Raw genomic sequence first — 18,804 nt, forward strand, 5'->3', positions numbered from 1 at the left:
ATAATATAGAAAAATGTTGGAGGTTATTGCCCACAGCTGCCAGGACTGATCAGACTGGTGGTCAGTGGTCTAACACACACTGCTGGCTGTAGTGCTCACATAGTGCCTATTATACTAGGAGAAACAATGGTTTATTCTATTATAATAGGTGCTGGGGAGAACACTGACGAGGGAGGGCAATTAAAGGTATATATTAAAGAAGAAAGCCCTTTAATTGTGTCTCAGAGCTGTTCAATCCTGTTTATTTGCACAGACAACAACAACTATAACAATCCCTGCATGTGTGTTTTTACATCACAAATGTTCTGCTCTTCCATAATGTATGTTCTGCTGTGTGTGTACAGATCGTAGCTCATCTTCTCTCCATTCATCTTCATCAGTGTTCTTAGTGCATAGTTCCTGGTGTTCCCTTTGGCCCACCTTGTCACTTCCACAAGCATGTCTCATCTGTTTTTTCTCCAGTCCTCCATGGTCCATGTCCCTTACAGCTGTTCCTCCCTGTGTAACCATTGTGCAATGTTGTACATAGAAGAAATCCCGGAGACTGGAAACCTGCCTGTTTTTAGCTTATGGAGACTGATTTGTGTTTCTGGCAGGGACAGCAACTGAACACGAAAGCAAACATAAACAAAGTCAGGAACAGCAGACAAAATGATCCGATCACCACTAGACCTCCCAGAGCCCAGTAATCCCCCAGAATTCTGTTCTTTATGTTCTCCAGCATGGGAGAAGCTGGGTCTAAGATCTGGGTCGTATCTTGTCCCATCCTGTAAAGAGAAAAAAATAGATATTGATAAGAGGGAATCTGTGTGATCGTAACTGGGAAACAAAAACGGTTACACAGAAGCCTGATCTTCTGAGTTGCAGCCATGCTAAGGACGCCTATAGATGCCCACACAAGTACAAGGAAGGCATGTTCAGTTTTCTACCTATCACATGTATAAACTTGTTGCACGTTCAATGGACACATTTTGGAAAATGTTTGAGCAACAGGTCATTTGAGATTATGCCTATCAAAATCCATATAGCATTGGCTTCCTTTATTTCAGTTTCATTTTATTAGAATAGATATTTAGTATTGGAGTTAGACATGTCCCAAAGTTAGGGACTGATGACGCGGAGAAGTTTAATCTAAGGGGTATATTTACTAAACTGCAGGTTTGAAAAAGTGGAGATGTTGCCTATAGCAACCAATCAGATTCTAGCTGTCATTTTGTAGAATGCACTAAATACATGATAACTAGAATCTGATTGGTTGCTATAGGCAACATCTCCAGTTTTTCAAACCCGCAGTTTAGTAAATATTTCCCTAAAACTCCCACACTGTATTATACTCTTCTTCCCCCTTGAGGAATAGAAGTAAGCATTAAACTCCGCAAGCTATATATATATATATATATATATATATATATATATATATATATATATGTATATAATTTGCATTGATTGTGTCTGAGGTTAGAGATTTGGTTAATAGATTAAGGGTAGGGACCAAAATGTTACATAAAAATCTAAGAAAATTCATATTTAATATTAACGAAAGCTCATTTCCTTTATTACATATACTTAATTCTATTTATACCACAATTTCTTAAGATGCTCCTAACATACAACAATTTGGCCACAAGTCTGTGATTGTGTGTTTTGCACTTACCACTATAGAGGAAAGGAATAAAAAAGTAATTACATTATTTTATTTTATGAGATTAAGAAGACTTATTTGAGCAATTATTTGATGTTCTACAGGCAGCACTATCCATTTCTGTGGTTGTATTTTATATATATATATATATATATATATATATATATATATATATATATATATATATATATATATTCTAATCAGAGAAATGACTCTGGCTGTTTAAATGCTACCATAGCACAGCAATAAGCCTGGTTACAAGGTCAGACAATTTAGCACACAATAACTTATTACCTTGTGTAGATCTAGCCAGTGATGGGGTTTCTTCTCTCTTCTGCTGTGCTTATAATGTCCCCTTTTACGGCCTTTTCCTTGCTGGAGAATTTCCTCCTCCTCCTCCCAGCCACTGTTAATGTTTTACTGCTGTGTCAGTGTTAAATTATCTTTGGAGAAAAACAGGCCTATTCCTAATGCAGTTATCTGCAGGCGTTGTCCAATCATGATTAAATATGAAATCGGCCTTCTCCCTCCCCATAGGTTAATGGGTTGATAACTGCTTATGACATGTAGTGTGTTGTTTACAAATCCTGGCACAGAATGAACAGAATGTCAGTGTGCTGGGGGATTTAAAGACACAGTCTCTTGACATTTCGATATCCTTTTTTCTTCTAAATATTATGCATATGTATGTAAAATTATAGTATATAGTATTGTGCAAGTTTATCAGGTCAACAGGGTTAATAATCCGGAACCAATGTACATAAATTCCCCAAAGACCACTAATGAGGTCAGGTTTTATTGATTATTCTTTGAGGATACCTGGTTCCATCTCAGATCTGTCGGTGGGTCTGTGGTTTCTAATGATACTTGACAAGTGCAGTGTTTATTAGCAGCAAAGGAAAGTAGCTGTGTGCAGGTTTCTCTATCAATACAACTGGTTCAAATACCCAGTAGACACCGTTTATGAAATTATGGTACTGTTTGCTTTATGTTTGTTTTTTTTTTGTTTTTTTTATATAAATACCTTCACTATTCTCCCCTTCCCCTAGAAACACTGCTACATACTGAGGGCGCTACTGGCTGGTGGGTACGTAACCCGGCAATTCTCACCTCCCACCAGTCTCAGTAATTGGGACAAATGGTTGTTCCTGAACAAACAGGCCTGCAGCATGAATTCTGTTTTGTGATGTTGTGCCTTGTTTTCTGTACAGCTTGGTGTTTTAGTACGTCAGTGACTGCTTTGGTAGATTGTTTGGTAGATTAGGAGATTGTGTGTTCAGGTAGTGTTTCTGTTTAAGTAGGCGGTGCAGAGCCTTTTTGTCCTTCTTAAAAAAATGTTCACGCATCATCGGAGGTGGCAGCATTGGATGATATACTTTCAATGGGTTTGCCTTTTGCGACATCCAGGTGTAATTTAGATTTTTATTTATTTGCTGTCATTTACAAAGGATATGTACCCTCAGGGAATTCCATTGTCTACAATTTTGTTTATCTTCCATTGCACTTAAATAAGACAACAGAATCCAAACATTAATCTGTTTGAAAACCTGTAGTAAGACCTCAAACTTTCATCGCTGCTAACCTGACAACTAACCTCACTCGGCTTGTGCAGTTTTGGATGGAGGAATGGGCAAATATTGGTCCTTCCTTGTGCTCAAAGTTAAGAGACTAATCCAAAAAGATTACTGGCTGTGATAGCTGGCAAGAATTGGGCATTCTTAGAAAACAAGAATCTCTGATGGTAGACTTTTTCAGTGTTTAAAAAGCGGTGGGGACAGATGGCGCTAAGCATAACGCGTTCCAGTCCATTGTCTTTCTAGAAGCACAAGTTTAAAAAAAAAAAAAGTAATCCTTGTCTCCCAATTCTTCAGGGTACACTAATCACATTAAGACCAGATTGAAGCTGTTCTTGAGATGAATATAGATTAAATCAGGCTACATGAATTTTATCCATTGCACAATCCTCTGATATCCCCTGACCTACCCACAAAGGGTCAATTGTAATTGTTTTTTGGAAACCCTTGGAATTTGCCTCTCTGGTTCCTCTACATGTAACGAAATTTTGGTACATATTTTACGAAAAAATTCTGTACAGTTTAATCATATTTCGCTCCACATAATGTAAGCCAGTGTCTTTATCTCATCAAATGAATACATTAGTAATTTATAGCAGTACTCCTTGACAGAAAATGAATTGCATGTCTGGACACAAACTCTTTAACCTCTAACTTATACTGTGTGATTACACTTGCGCTCGGTGGATCTGTATATGGGTTTTATTTTGGTCTATGTAATAACCATATTAAGGCATATCAAGTAAACTAGCACTGGCTAATAAAAAACTATCAGTACAAAAAGAGAACTATGGTACTCAAAGATTTTACAAAGTATTGCGCATATATATATATATATATATATATATATATATATATATATATCTATATCTATATCTAGTGGAAACAAGTGTTGCCTCATGTATTTATAAACATCCTGAAAATAGGGTTTACTTTTGGGTTTTACAACATGTGTGGTTGTACGGATAGACTGTGAATGATAACGGATGTAAAGCAATGTACATCAAGGTATACATTGTAAGATTGCTTTGTGGTTGTTTCGTGTCCGTAGCATAGGTGCAAAAGGGTAATAATTGTCTTTTCTCAGAGTCCTGAAATTAGTATGTTTCTTGTAATGCGTCATCTTTGGTGCCAGTAGGTGAGTTGTGTTGTTGATCTCTTGCCATAAAAACTAGAGTTGTCCGTTCAAGTGTATTTCAACAGTTTAATGCTTTCTCTTGTAAGTCCACATATTGATTCCTCCTCTTGGTAAATAGCTTCAGATGGAATAGTGAGGCAGACAGGTATGGCCTCCAAGGTTCACTTTTACAATGCAGTTTTTGGCTGCACCCTGACGGAACGGTGCTTGGTGCAGCAGCAGCAGCAAGAGCATGCCAGGATTGCCATCAACACCACCGTGGCTGGGGGAGAGAAGAGACACGTCATAATGTTACCATGGGGTCTAGATCATGCCATGCGCATCTGTCTTTGTGTAATGTGTGTATTGATAATGAGTGCGCCGAGTGATAGATCACGTCTCTACTCACCAATAAAGACAATGATGATGGTGAATGAAATAATTTCCAATGTGTCCGCCTGAGGGAGTCGCTGTAATCTCACCAGAAGTCTTAGTCCCATGTTCTGCATCTCGGCTGTCACATCTTGGGAAGACATTGTGGCACGCTGGACTAATTGCCTTATCTGCCTGAAATACAAAGTGAATGAATGCAATTGTCCTGTGCTTAGGTTCATGTGTGGTATTGTATGTTGTGATATTGTAGTGACATTACATAGAGCTTAGATGGACCATGCTACACTGCGCGGAACCTCAGATAGGTTTCACAACTGTTACTTATTGTTATGTTTCAACAACAGTCAATTCTTCAATGTGTTGATACTGAATACATCATAATCTGAAACTGCAAGGATTTATTATTTATTAACCATTATTTATATACCACATACTAAATATTAGCGGCACTCAATAATTTTCTTGCCATCCTGCACTCTATATGGTTCTATCTGTAGGGCTAGTGAATGGTGAGTCTTATATTATTGTGGTGGAAGGATTCTAGGAAACCTCTGTCTTCCTCTTGGCTACACAAGAACTGTGGAATTCTACATAGGGTCAGGTGGTGATGGTCTAACAACTCCATCTCTGTAACTTCATTCATTTTTCCCACTTACAAAGATGACGATCTTGGTTGTTTTTTATTCACTCTCCTTTTCCATGTTAGTGAAGCTGTTCATTTAGCGCTTTTATAATACCAGTTCTGCCATAGTCCAAAAACATACTGGTAATTGGCTGCTGACTAAAATATAGTGTGTGAAATAGGGAATTTAGACTAGGCTTTAGTGGGGGGATTGATGTGCATGATTAAATATTACCCTTACAGTGCTACATAATAAAGTTGGTGCCACTAAATAAAGTTGTGATGTCTCTCTCTTTCAGTGGCTCTTCCTTTCCCACCTTTTGCCTCTCGCCCCGCCGCTGCGCCTCTTCCTTTTCCACCTTTTGCCTCTCTCCCCGCGGCTGCGGCTCTTCCTTTCCCACCTTTTGCGGCTCTCGCTGCGGCTCTTGCTTTCCCACCTTTTGCCTCTCTCCCTGCCACTGTGGCTCTTCCTTTCCCACCTTTTGTCTCTCTCCCTGCCACTGTGACTCTTCCTTTCCCACCTTTTGCCTCTCTCCCCGCGGCTGCGGCTCTTCCTTTCCCACCTTTTGCTCCTCTCGCTGCGGCTCTTGCTTTCCCACCTTTTGCCTCTCTCCCTGCCACTGTGGCTCTTCCTTTCCCACCTTTTGTCTCTCCCTTTCCCACCTTTTGTCTCTCTCCCTGCCACTGTGACTCTTCCTTTCCCACCTTTTGCCTCTCTCCCCGCGGCTGCGGCTCTTCCTTTCCCACCTTTTGCTCCTCTCGCTGCGGCTCTTCCTTTCCCACCTTTTGCCTCTCTCCCTGCCACTGTGGCTCTTCCTTTCCCACCTTTTGTCTCTCTCCCTGCCACTGTGACTCTTCCTTTCCCACCTTTTGCCTCTCTCCCCGCGGCTGCGGCTCTTCCTTTCCCACCTTTTGCTCCTCTCGCTGCGGCTCTTGCTTTCCCACCTTTTGCCTCTCTCCCTGCCACTGTGGCTCTTCCTTTCCCACCTTTTGTCTCTCCCTTTCCCACCTCTTGTCTCTCTCCCTGCCACTGCGGCTCTTCCTTTCCCACCTTTTGCCTCTCTCCCCGCGGCTGCGGCTCTTCCTTTCCCACCTTTTGCCTCTCTCCCTGCGGCTGCGGCTCTTGCTTTCCCACCTTTTGCCTCTCTTCCTGCCACTGTGGCTCTTCCTTTCCCACCTTTTGCCTCTCTCCCCGCCACTGTGGCTCTTCCTTTCCCACCTTTTGCCTCTCTCCCCGCCACTGTGGCTCTTCCTTTCCCACATTTTGCCTCTCTCCCCGCCACTGTGGCCCTTTTTTCCCCCCACCTTTTGCCTCTCTCCCCACCACAGTATCTGTCTCACTCTCCTTTTCCCTTCAGATTCCTTCATCTTCTCTTCTCCACTGTTGCTCATCATCTCCTCCTGGACATATACGCTCTATAGTTAGTATAATTACAATGCAATGGCTTCTACCCAGGCTGGGTGACCTTGGGACACTGGCTAATGACGAGCAGTCACTTCAGAGTTGCCATGCAGCAAATCTACCACTGGACTGCGTACTGTGGTGACATGGGGAAGCGACATCAATTTAGGTGACCAATTGATTTGACAAGCAGACATAGCATAATAAGTATGCAGAAGGTGCTTCAATCTGCTGCTTGGATTGGTAGCAGCAGAAGAAGTTAGGTTTCTGCTTTGCATCTTCTTAGCTCCTTATCCTGCACAAGACTGAAGTACAAGACTCTCACTGCATAGTTACTGTAATAAAGCAGTGTGCTCTATTATAGATATTACTCAGCGCTGTATACTGAAAGGATTGGGATACAAACAACATACAATGACATTAAAGCAGAAGGTAAAGATGCCCCTGTCCAAATGAGCTTACTATCTAAGAGATGTAGCAAACACTTGTTACGTAAGGTAGCAGAATAACATTTGTAGCTATTGGTGGATACAGGTACTATGTTAGTTCCTGACTCCGGGCAGTTAATAACCACAGACAGAGCGCAAATTGCTAGCAGTTGGTAATTCCTGGCTGTATGTAGTTATTGGACACAGGCACTGTGCTAGTGCCAGACTCCAGCCAGTTGATCATCTCATGTACTGTGCTACTTTCTGGTTCCAGACAGTTATTACAAGTACAGTGCTAATTCCTGGCTGTAAGTAGTGGGTGGACACAGGCACTGTGCTAGCTCCAGACTCCAGCCAGTTGATCATCTCATGTACTGTGCTACTTTCTGGTTCTGGACAGTTATTACAAGTACAGTGCTAATTCCTGGCTGTAAGTAGTGGGTGGGCACTGTGCTTGTGCCAGACTCCAGCCAGTTGATCATCTCATGTATTGTGCTACTTTCTGGTTCCGGGCAGTTATTACATGTACAGTGCTAATTCCTGGCTGTATGTAGTTATTGGACACAGGCACTGTGCTAGTGCCAGACTCCAGCCAGTTGATCATCTCATGTACTGTGCTACTTTCTGGTTCCGGGTAGTTATTACAAGTACAATGCTAATTCCTGGCTGTAAGTAGTGGGTGGACACAGGCACTGTGCTAGCTCCAGACTCCAGCCAGTTGATCATCTCATGTACTGTGCTACTTTCTGGTTCCGGTTAGTTATTACAAGTACAATGCTAATTCCTGGCTGTAAGTAGTGGGTGGACACAGGCACTGTGCTAGCTCCAGACTCCAGCCAGTTGATCATCTCATGTACTGTGCTACTTTCTGGTTCCGGGTAGTTATTACAAGTACAGTGCTAATTCCTGGCTCCAGCAAATTGATAATTGCAGGCACATTGTTAGTTTTGGCTCTGGGCTGGACTGGACTTGGTGGTTACAGACACTTTACTAGTTTCTGGCTGCAAGCCATTGGTAATTGCGGGTACAGCACTACCTCCTGGTTCTGGCCATTTGTTAATTACAGGCACTTTCACTGGGATTAACTTTTTATTATTGTTTACTAGAATACTCATATGAATTTTGCCTTTTTCTGGAGAAAACATGCTTTCATATAATAGCATATTAATGTAGATTACAATGTGTCCTAAATGTTTTATATTAATGGTGTTTGTGTGTATGGGTCAGTGACACATGATTTGACACAATGTAGTTATTTTCTACACTTATAGCACCTTTTTTAGTGTTACTGTTGAGTCTAAGTCTTTCATTATAAGAAGTCTATACTATTATTGCCGCCATGCACACACTATATCACAGCTGATATTGGTCCATTATCACAGCGTTTATAGCCTGAAGACAAAGCAATGCCCAATAATGATACTAACGAGATTTATGGGATAAATATGGGGCATGTTTATTAATGTAGTCTTGCAGCTGCACTGACAGGTCCCAGTGATGCAGGAGTGGGTGAACATCGCCCAATTTGACCTCTTACACATGCGGCTAAACTGGACCTTAATCCTTTCATCATCATCATCATCATCATCATCATCAATAGTGCTGTACAAATAGATATATATTTTTAGTGAGCTTGAGGAATTTCTCTTCTGTTTAGGAGGATTCACATTATCCAGACCGAGCTCATTATGTAACTAATTCCACTACAACTGCTGCCTCCTTTCTATAGTGAGCGGTGACTGCAGAACATCTTGCTGGTTGGTCTATATGAGTGACAGTCCGTGCGTTTTATCTATAACAGTTGTATTATACCTGTCTGCTGGTTTGTGCATTAACATGACCACATGTACTCTCGATAAACTGATAGCGTACTTTAAGGTGAAGCATCTGTTAATAAGACAGATTTTCTGGTAATTATATAAACTGATCAGAAATGCTGAATGCCAGTATATGCTAATTGTTTACACTTATTCTTTTCTCAGAAGGAGGTATTGGCCAAACGGTTACAAGCAAAACAACAGTGAATCCCAGCACTGTGATTATCTGCTATACAATGTCACATTATGATAGAAGGCATTAGTGTAGCTTGGTTTAGTTGCTAGGTGTAATGATGGCAACACAACTACAGCTTATAAGCTTACCAGCATGCTATGAGGAAATAGGCTAGTTTTTTAGTTTATGTAGGTTACATGTTATGTATCTTAAAGGGGATGTAGCTTTATTTTTTTGGCCAAGCGGCCGTGGCGACCTTGACATTTACTTGAGGCTTGCAAGGCCGTAACAAGCAGCGCATTTTGAACAAAGCATTTCCCAATATTAAATATAGGAACAAAAATTTCCAGGGACCAATATATAAAGTTTAAAGCAGTATTTGTTAATTCTGGGAGGTACAGCAACCCAATTAGAAGAGCATATGATGGTTCCCCTACATTGGTACCACCTAATATGTAGGGATCTATCCAGAGCTCACTTCTGTGTACGTTGGCCTTACTGCCCTTGAAGGATCATGTGATTTAGTGTGAGGATTATACTGGCAGCGCAGTTTCATGAACATAACAGCTAATCACCAAAGATCGTGCACACACATACCTAGTCTTTTCCATAGTTTTCCCTTCTCCTTTATGCACTGCACATTTATCTCCTCCTTGTCCTTTTCACGTGCATCATTGTTTGCATTTCTCTAATATATTTCCTTTTCACTTTTTCCCTGGTCTCTCACTTTCTACACATGCTTTGTATATAATATGGGCTGCTAGACAAGGCACATTTGGCCTGCACATCCCTGTTTTTATCCTGTTTTCCTTTTTCCCATCATACACACTACAGGCTGGTGTTCCTACACCCCTCCCATTACTCTCAGACCTTGTGCTGTTCTCTGTTTTTATTCATCATTGTTTTTTTTGCTTCTCTCTCTGTGCATGATTTTGTGAAACTTCTGTATATCCCCATTCTTTCTCATTATTCATGTATGTCTTTATTCCTTGATGACCTTACCTGCTGCCTCCTCTTACATCACTCCTTTATCTCCTTTCACCTTTTCTGCAGTCTCTCTCTTTGTCTCTGCTCTCAGTACAGTAGTTGGTTACTACAATGTCTCAAAGGCAGGGCAGGGAACATGCAACTTCCCAGCCTTTCCTACTATTAAAAAATAAGTCCTAGCATCAGAGAGCTTAAGTCGCTAGTGGGTGGCTTATGTTCCCCATGAGAATACATTGTACCTGACCTAGATTAATGAGATCAGTATAGCACATCGGTTTGCAGAAGGTAGCAATCATTAACAACGCAGTTAAGTGGTTACTGGTTAGCAATGAATACCAGCACTTTTCCTGGCACCTGTTGCTTGTTTAATGATCCACTGCCCAGCTCCAATGAACAGTACTGTGGTACTACAGCTGTTCGCTGCAATAATCCTGCATTGTGCTGTCAGTGAGATAGTAGGTAAATACTATGGTGTGTCCCGCTGGGTACACAGACAAGATTAAGTTACTTATGGGACACAATAGGTCTTAGCAGTCATAAAGATCTGTGTGTGTTTTTAAATTAACATGTATATAACCAGTAATATTCATTGTACACATATTAGAATGCTACATGTAAAGCTGGGTACACACTACACAGTTTTCATCCAATAATCGGCTCAAACAGCCGACATACGACCGCTCGTTCAAAAGTCGGGTCAGTGTGTGCAGTGACACGATGGTCGAAAGTCTGCCCAAATGGACGATTGTTGCATCATTTGGTTGGTCGTACCGTTTAATATTTTCGTTCCAATCTCGTTTCCGCTGTGTAGTGTGTATAAACTTCCGACCGATCCACAACAGTGAGTACGAAATTACAGTCATTGCTCACGACAACATGGCTGTAAAAAGTCGCTTAAGGGACGTCCGCTCTTCCCTTTATCATCCTAAACAAGGCTAGTGTGTATGCAGTCCATGGACCGAGCGATCGGAACATCGATCGCATGTAAAATCGATCGGCATAAAAAGTTGGTGGAAATTTCTGTAGTGTGTACCCAGCTTTACAGACCAATCCATAAGTCCATGCCTGATACAGTCTATATATTTTAGATGGACAGACTGCTTGGACACAGGTTTGTGTAGGCAACATACAGAATCCTACGCCAGGTATATCTCTTATAACTCTATATACCCAGCCAGCACTCAGTGCATACCAATAACTCATCATTAAGCTTAGAGGTTTCACGTTAGACATTATATATAAAAAAAATAAATGCCAAGTTAGGTAGGTAAATATGAAACAAACGTCTGTGCAGTTGTTTTAAGTAGCTGTGTACCAGTAAGTATTGGATGTGTATAACAAGTAGACAAGTTGGGAGATGGACATAGAAATGACTTACCCCTGCACTCTCTCTTCTCTTTCACCCCATGCAGCCAGAGCTGGTTGGTGCTCCCTCTGACAGCTGCCTCTACCCCTTGGCACTTTGTGGCTCACTCTGTTGCCCTGGAGAAGGGAGGTTTTAAATTACAGTCCTTCTGAAAAGGCAGGGAAGGGGGTTTGTCTCTGGGTGTGTGTATGTACAAGAGAGGGAGGTAGAGAGAAACAGCTGGGACTGGCTTGAGGATTAAATCATTATGCCACATTTCATGATTCCTCTGTGAATGTCTTCACACACCACATTCCAAGGCATTTAAACTCCAGAATGGCTATTGAACCATGTCCTACAAACGTCATTTAACCACTTTGATTCAGACAGTGGGTGAATAGGCTCTCAGAAGTGATTAAGCAGCCTGTAAGGGAATGGTCATACAGCATGTGATGTCCTGAACACAGCAGAAGAGACAGTGACAAGCTGTGTAGGAGGTTTAATGCACGTACTGTAGTACATCAGTACTAAGACGAGGTGGGACAAGCCTGTCCTATCTGCGGTCACACACTGTATGTCTGATGGAACAGATATGCACAGACATACTCTGTAGCTCTGTATGGATAGCAGGTTGATGTTATAGCTGTGCCCATGCTGACTGCTGGAGGACAGAAGCTTTTTGTCTGGCATATGACTCGCTGCTTCTGAAAGGCGCTTTTCTTCGGTTTGCAAGCGGACTCCTTATAGTTCAGTCAGTGAAAGAAATCTTTGTGGGGTTGTAGATGGCAGCCCCTTCCTAAGGACTGGCAGGACGTCATCCACCACATTAATGGAAACTGTACCCTATCTACGTTTACATGTACAGTCTTTGGAACCAGAGCATTAAGCTAATAGAGGCTGTAGCAAAGCTGGTGGATGCACAAACGTGTTGTAACTGGGTCCTTTGTACACACAATCAGTGTGCTCTAATCATCAATTGCTGCTTGATATCTCACTACTAACCTAAAACACTTGGTTGTCTGTTATGTGAAAGATGTATTAAAATATATTCCTCCAGAGTCTCTCATTTTTCTTCTGTTTGATGACTTTGACTATTGGAGCGTTGCCAGGACCCTAATCCAACACTCCTAGATACCGAGTGTCTTTACAGGTCATTTGTTTTGGTTTTAGTCCAGCAGTGCTGAGAAAATGCCAATGTTTCCATAGCAGGGTCAGTTCAACTGCACAAAGCAATTTGTATTGCTTATATAATACAATATTTCAAACCGTAAAATAATGTTGATATAGCCTACGTCTTCTACATTTGTGTTTGTTGGTTGTCCTGACACTAATAACACATGATACAATAACACTATTCATATATAATACAGTGCCCTCTCATTCTACCACCAGGTATATTCTCTGCTCAGAAGTGCAGTAACATTTATGAATTCCATTTTCCCCATCTTTATAACGACACCCTCACTATAACACCAGTTTGTGTTTAAGGCTGGTATTATAAAGACTAAGCACTGTATTAGCAGGTGGAAGCAGTCAGTCTGCAATTAATCCCAAACATTTGCGTTTAATTAACATCGTGGGTTCAGGATAATTGTGGCTGCCGTGATTCTCTTGTATCTAGTATTATAGGACAAACCAGTAATTTGCCCCTGTAGTTATGAGACAGTACACTTAGTATGTTCTGGGTTTAAGTGAGAGTTTGACAGGGGCCGGTGTCTGGAATCCCATTATAGGATAACCTTCCCAAGACTGTACTGAAATACTTTGACTGTGGAGCGTGCTCTCGCATCTCTGATAGACTGCAGCCTGCAGGTGCTTGCTTGTTCCTGATCACGCACACCATGCTCGTGTTCTTATTGAAGGTTATTTACAAATACAGCTCTTTTAGGCAGTTTGTTGAGGTTAGTGGTTATTGGAGGGTTATCAGGTTTTTAGTTAATCTCTGTTGATCTATGATTAAAACAGTGAGTCCATGGGACTCTCATTACTGTCTCAAAGTTACATTGCTGCTAACGAGGGAAACCACTTGTGTTCAAATGACTGGCTAAGGGGAGTCCTGGTCAATTAGAATTGAGGAATTGAGTTATGACAACCATAAAAATGTATTCTACACATAACACACTTTTATATTAACACCAGTAATAATACAAAAAGACACAAATAGACATGGAGCTCAATCCAATTGATGTCTATGTTACTGTCCGGCCATGGAAAGGTGAAATATAACAAGGAAAGGGCTATGACTTGTCTTTCACCTATTCCGGAACAACTATAAGTACTCCGCATTCTAAACAATTATTACATATTAATTACATAAGGTAATTTTAAATATCTGTAGGCTTTTTAGTCTGTTATTTTTTTTTTTTTTATAAAAGAAAACTTTTGTTGAAGAAACTTTGTGCAGAACACCGCACGGCCTCCCCCGGGCTCCCCTCTGCGCGGCCTCCCCCCTGGGCTCCCCTCTGCGCGGCCTCCCCCGGGCTCCCCTCTGCGCGGCCTCCCCCGGGCTCCCCTCTGCGCGGCCTCCCCCGGGCTCCCCTCTGTACGGTCTCCCCCGGGCTCCCCTCTGTACATAATAATAATATTATGTCATGCAAGATGCAGAGACTCTCATATGCTTGTATACAGTGTGCGTGATATACAGTGTGCGTGATATACAGTGTGCGTGATATACAGTGTGCGTGATATACAGTGTGTGTGATAAACCATATGTCAGGGAACCTTGCATCCAGAAGCTTGCAATATTAGATTGTAAGCTTTCGAGCAGGGTTCTCTTACCTCTCTGTCTGTATGTATTACCCAGTATTGTCTTATTAATGTTTGTTCCCAATTCTAAAGCGCTACGGAATTTGCTGGCGCTATATAAATAAATGTTGATGAATATTATGTTACAATGATAGCAATGCAGTTGAGAACCTATTGTCTGATTTGATGGGATGCCCGGTGTAACGACCTGCACTGTTAATCTGTATGATAACTCTTTCAAACAGAGCCTTTCATTACATCTGACCGTGTTCCTGTATAAGCGATCTCAGTCCCTAATCTGTAAAATTACCAGAAGCAATACTGTCAGGTAGATGGGTATTTGGTTTCTACCTCTACATCTCACAAGCATCTCACTGAGATGCTTGCTGGGGTGTGCACCTTCCCAAACCATTCAATGCTCTGTTATGGTTGTGTCTCTCCTGAGGGTATTTTCCTGGTGATTTACATCCCAAGGGAACTAATAAGCGGTGTCTGTGTGGTAAATGTAGCGCATTCTGCATAAAGCGAACACAAGGAGTAGGACATAAAGCTGCTAAGCTCCGACCCTAACAGTTGTCCTTTTTGCAGGTCTCTTCTTACTCTAAAAATATCCTGAAAAACTATCCTACATAACATTAACCAAGCTGCCAGGGCACATGCTGTTGGCTTAAACATACTTTAACGTGATGCTTTCAAGAAGCAACTTGTTTCCTTAGAAAGTTCTGGTTTCTTAATATTATTAGTTAATCCAACAACCCCACAATGTCACATGTCAAGTTGCTATCATGTTTATTTTCTTTTTCTTCCTCTGGTTTAAAAATGTGATCATGATTAGGGGCTAAACTTGAGCTGCTTCGCCCTTGAAACTTCATCATTATCCACGTGTTTCCCTCTGCGTCTGCTACAGTTTAATGTTTTGTTCTTTTGCGGATACTAGTAACACGTGTGCCTGTCTCCCCCAGGTGCCGCCATGCTGCTATCGCATCTTATTTTGGGGACGAGAAGCCGCTGTGTAACATGTGTTGTGACTGCTGTAAGAATCCACGGGCAGTGAAGCAGCAGATCGAACACTTACAAGGCTTGCTGCTGAACGGAAGAAGCAGGACCTGCATCCAGCAGCCGGGAGCTCCAACTGGACCATTTGGATATGAGTCTGATCTTTATGAAGGGGGCAGGAAAGGGTATGGATTTGCCAGGTGGGTACTTGATAGATGGGTGGATTAGCGGTGTTAGTCTTTCAGAGGTATTTGTGTCAGTGTTTAGACATATAATGTTGTTTAATCTTCTATTCGTTTCAACCTTAAATATTGGATAGCTGATTCGTTTATTACCCCGTCGTTCTGCCTTTCTCTCTCTTCTAGATATGATAATGAAGATTCTGATGGAGAACAGAGGGATCCTGCTGACAATCACAAGCGAGTGTGGAACAGTTTCTATCAGAAGCAGATGAATATGAGGAAGGTGAGGGTGGAATCTGAAGCTTTCTGGAGCCAGGTGGACAAGCTGAGTCATTTCATTTAATCTTCCTGGTGTTTTCTTTTTTTCCAGGGCAAAGAGCTGGAAGAATTTATTCCTCCAAGTAGGTGAAAAAGTGTAAAAGAACTCTCTGCGTAAAGTTTTATCCTATGTAGTCTTCATTTCTCAAAAACTTCCTCTGCCGAATTGTGCAGGAATGTATATGCCTGACTTATAATATACTTCACCTTTGATCGTATCACACACATCCCTTGCCATTACACTTGAGGACATTACACTATGTCCCCAAGCTTATTCTATGGTGAGAGGATGATCACACCGCACTTAGATTGATAACACGCTTTGCCAACAGATGACCAATGATTGAAAAACAATGGTTAAACGGTGAGCTCTGCAAGCAGGTTTTCTCGCACCATCATCGAAGCAAGGAAAAAGTCCTATATTAAGAATGCCTGTATGTATTCGTCCATTTATACCTACACTAGACCATTCCAAAGGGTATTTAAAACAAATATAGGACAGAGTCCCTTTTAATATACATGTTGATACATTCTTCATACAAATATTTTGGGAGGCTGAGGATTTTGGGGTTTCTTTACCCAACAATACCTGGCCAACACCTGTTTACATTGGGTGGGCATGACCTTTACATCGATATGCTATGTTTTTTGCAACCAAATGCCAGCTACACGCTGCCATGTGCTAAGACCACAGAGAGACTGTAAGTAACTGTTCATAATGGCCCCAGCATTTTGGTATATACTGTCACGTTTTTGTCTCCCCTGGTGATCACATGATGGTATAGAGCTCTAGTGGGCCTAAGGTGACACAGATAGGCCCTCAGAGTAAAACTGTTAGCTCCAGTTAGCGTAAGCAGTGTCTGTAAAGCTAAAAATTCATCTGTAGCGTCTTCCGAGGTTTATTCTGTCTGATGCACATGCTATTAAATAAAACCCTATAACATTCCCTAAACTAGAGAAAATGGCCCATATTAGGTATCAAAATAAACGGGAGAAATAGAAGAATACAGGTAAGGACATATTTCTAGTTGCATTAATTTCTTGAAAGTAATCATGGGAAAATATTTATTTTTAATGTACAATTATATGATAATATTACATTATATGGGACAACTGCTCTTTAATCCAGATCAAAAATGTTAACCCCATATTGACCAGGGTACTTTGTAGCTTCATAACCAGACACATCCGAGTGATTTTGCTATGGGGTAGATTTATCAAACCTTCTGAAAAAGGAAAAGTGGAGGTGTTGCACATGCTAGCCAATCAGATTCTAGCTATCATTTTCTTGAATGTAATACATAAATGGTAGCTAGAATCTGATTGGCTCCTCCACCTTTTCTTTGTAAAGGTTTGATAAATCTACCCCAATAACTTTTATTTGTCAGGGTATCAGGTATGTTTTTTTTATGACAGATAGGGGTGTCTTTTGGCAGTGCATTCAAATAAATAACCATACATTGCATGTTTTGGCACTTGCAGCCCCCATCCCACCTGGTACTCCTGTTATGAGCTGGTTTAGTCAGTATGCACAAGCCAGCAGTGTCATAATCATTGACACAATCAGTTCCTGCTGCCTTGCGAACACACAATAGCGGTAGCACTTCTCTTGTTCATTTTATTTCCACTTGTCTTGCTGGCAATTCCAGCAATAACCAAGCAGTATACATAAGGCCTGCTTTACACAATGCAAAAGGACCAAGGCACCTTGCAAAATCTCTTTGGTAATGGGGCGCCTAGTTTTCTAAATGGGATGTCGTTTCTGCTGGGTTAGATTATAAAAAAGAGGGAGGCGAGGGCTTCGTTTTTATGTTCTCTCCTTACTGTATAGAGTGGGACTTCTTGCACCAGCTCAGAGCTATTGGATATTGGGTCGTTCCTATTCTTATAGCGGGATGCACTGCTGCTCTCACTTTGTCCCATGTAAAACAAAGCTTCAAGCACACAGAGTACCACACGTAGTAGTCCTCTAACTGAGCAGTGTCTTAGGAGAAAAATGTAAACTTTTTAATTGAAGACAGTGAGTTCTAATGTGATAAAAGGTTTCTCATGTGACACTGCACAATGAGCCTCTGTAGGTTTTTCTACCTCTTTGCCAACCTAGGCACAATTCTAGTTTGTAGACGTGCACCTTGGTATGATCTGAGTGACCATCTAGGCGCACTGGTTAGAAATCAAGGTGTTTTGCACTGTGCATCCAATGCTCTTCATGTGACTTTTACTGTATTGTGTGGCCACATATATTATATTATCATACATCAGGGAGACAGGAGAGCCGCATGGACACACAGGTCTGAAGCCTTTTAAACAGAAAATATTATTTCTCAGATCAGGGCTGTGGATTCTATTTGTTTGCTTAAAATACATGAAAAGTAGATGAAAAACTGTAATTGAATGAGACATTTTGCTTTTAAGGTGAACGTTATATCCAGCGTTGTTTTGTTTCTATTTACTGTATGTTATTCACAATTTTGTATCTTTCCCGGTGCTAGGTGAGGACTGTCTACTTAAGGATGGGGCTAATGACAAAATCCCCAAACTTACTGTTAAGGTAAGTGACCATCCCATCATTTTACAGGTCATTATGTAGTTTGTCTTCGCTGCTCCTGGCCTCCACCTGTCTGAGACACTAAAGACCCCCATGTGGAGAGAGCGATGTGATGGGTATAGGCGTGAAGTAATGTTGAGAATAAATGGGCATCCAGTGGCACAGTGGTTAACATTGCTCCCTCATGGCACTGGGGTCATGAGTTTGATTCCTACCATGGCCTTATCTGTTTGGAGTTTGTATATTCTCCCCGTACATGTGTGTTTCTTCCATGTACTCCGGTTTCCTCCCACAAAGTCCAAAAACATACTGGTAAATATATTACATTCTTATATTGCAAGACATTTGAGTGTGTGCATGGAAGATAATTTAGACTGTAAGCTCCAGTGGAGCAGGGACTGATGTAAATGATTCTGTAATATAGCACAGACCTGGCCAGCCTGTATATCTCCAGGCGTTGTGAAACTACAAGTCCCAGCATGCTCTGCCAGCTTTCGTCTGGCTGTAATAGCA

At 41.4% G+C, this 18,804-nt stretch overlaps 2 protein-coding genes across 6 annotated transcripts in view; one reads left to right on the forward strand and one right to left on the reverse strand.

Moving 5' to 3' along the window:
- Positions 1 to 18,804, forward strand: part of RECQL5 (RecQ like helicase 5) — a 63,055-nt gene that overhangs the window by 26,651 nt on the left and 17,600 nt on the right. For all 4 annotated transcript variants that reach the window (XM_075177826.1, XM_075177824.1, XM_075177825.1 and 1 more), the window contains exons 9-12: positions 15,210 to 15,443; positions 15,609 to 15,708; positions 15,796 to 15,826; positions 18,236 to 18,294. In XM_075177826.1, coding sequence (XP_075033927.1) covers positions 15,210 to 15,443; positions 15,609 to 15,708; positions 15,796 to 15,826; positions 18,236 to 18,294 — 424 coding nt within the window. The remainder of the gene's footprint in view (positions 1 to 15,209; positions 15,444 to 15,608; positions 15,709 to 15,795; positions 15,827 to 18,235; positions 18,295 to 18,804) is intronic.
- Positions 210 to 11,684, reverse strand: SMIM5 (small integral membrane protein 5). 2 transcript variants are annotated; one of them, XM_075177823.1, is made up of 4 exons: positions 11,536 to 11,684; positions 4,743 to 4,896; positions 1,937 to 4,616; positions 210 to 767 (listed from the first exon to the last, which is right to left on the reverse strand). In XM_075177823.1, exons 2-3 carry the CDS (start codon positions 4,867 to 4,869, stop codon positions 4,522 to 4,524), a joined length of 222 nt encoding a protein of 73 aa, XP_075033924.1. In that variant the 5' UTR covers positions 4,870 to 4,896; positions 11,536 to 11,684; the 3' UTR covers positions 210 to 767; positions 1,937 to 4,521. The 2 variants fall into 2 exon arrangements, with proteins under 2 accessions (XP_075033924.1, XP_075033922.1); XM_075177821.1 differs by having other exon boundaries at positions 4,743 to 4,900; positions 11,536 to 11,679.

The sequence above is a fragment of the Mixophyes fleayi genome, chromosome 6, assembly GCF_038048845.1.
Source record: "Mixophyes fleayi isolate aMixFle1 chromosome 6, aMixFle1.hap1, whole genome shotgun sequence".
NCBI classification, from domain to species: domain Eukaryota; kingdom Metazoa; phylum Chordata; class Amphibia; order Anura; family Limnodynastidae; genus Mixophyes; species Mixophyes fleayi.

What these genes read in the sequence shown, in the direction of transcription:
- SMIM5 (XM_075177823.1), bottom strand. Translation starts at nt 4,869, where the DNA reads ATGTCTTCCCAAGATGTGACAGCCGAGATGCAGAACATGGGACTAAGA. An exon ending in CATCATCATTGTCTTTATTG is followed by an intron (nt 4,617 to 4,742) that starts GTGAGTAGAGAC and finishes TCTCTCCCCCAG; the next exon opens with CCACGGTGGTGTTGATGGCA.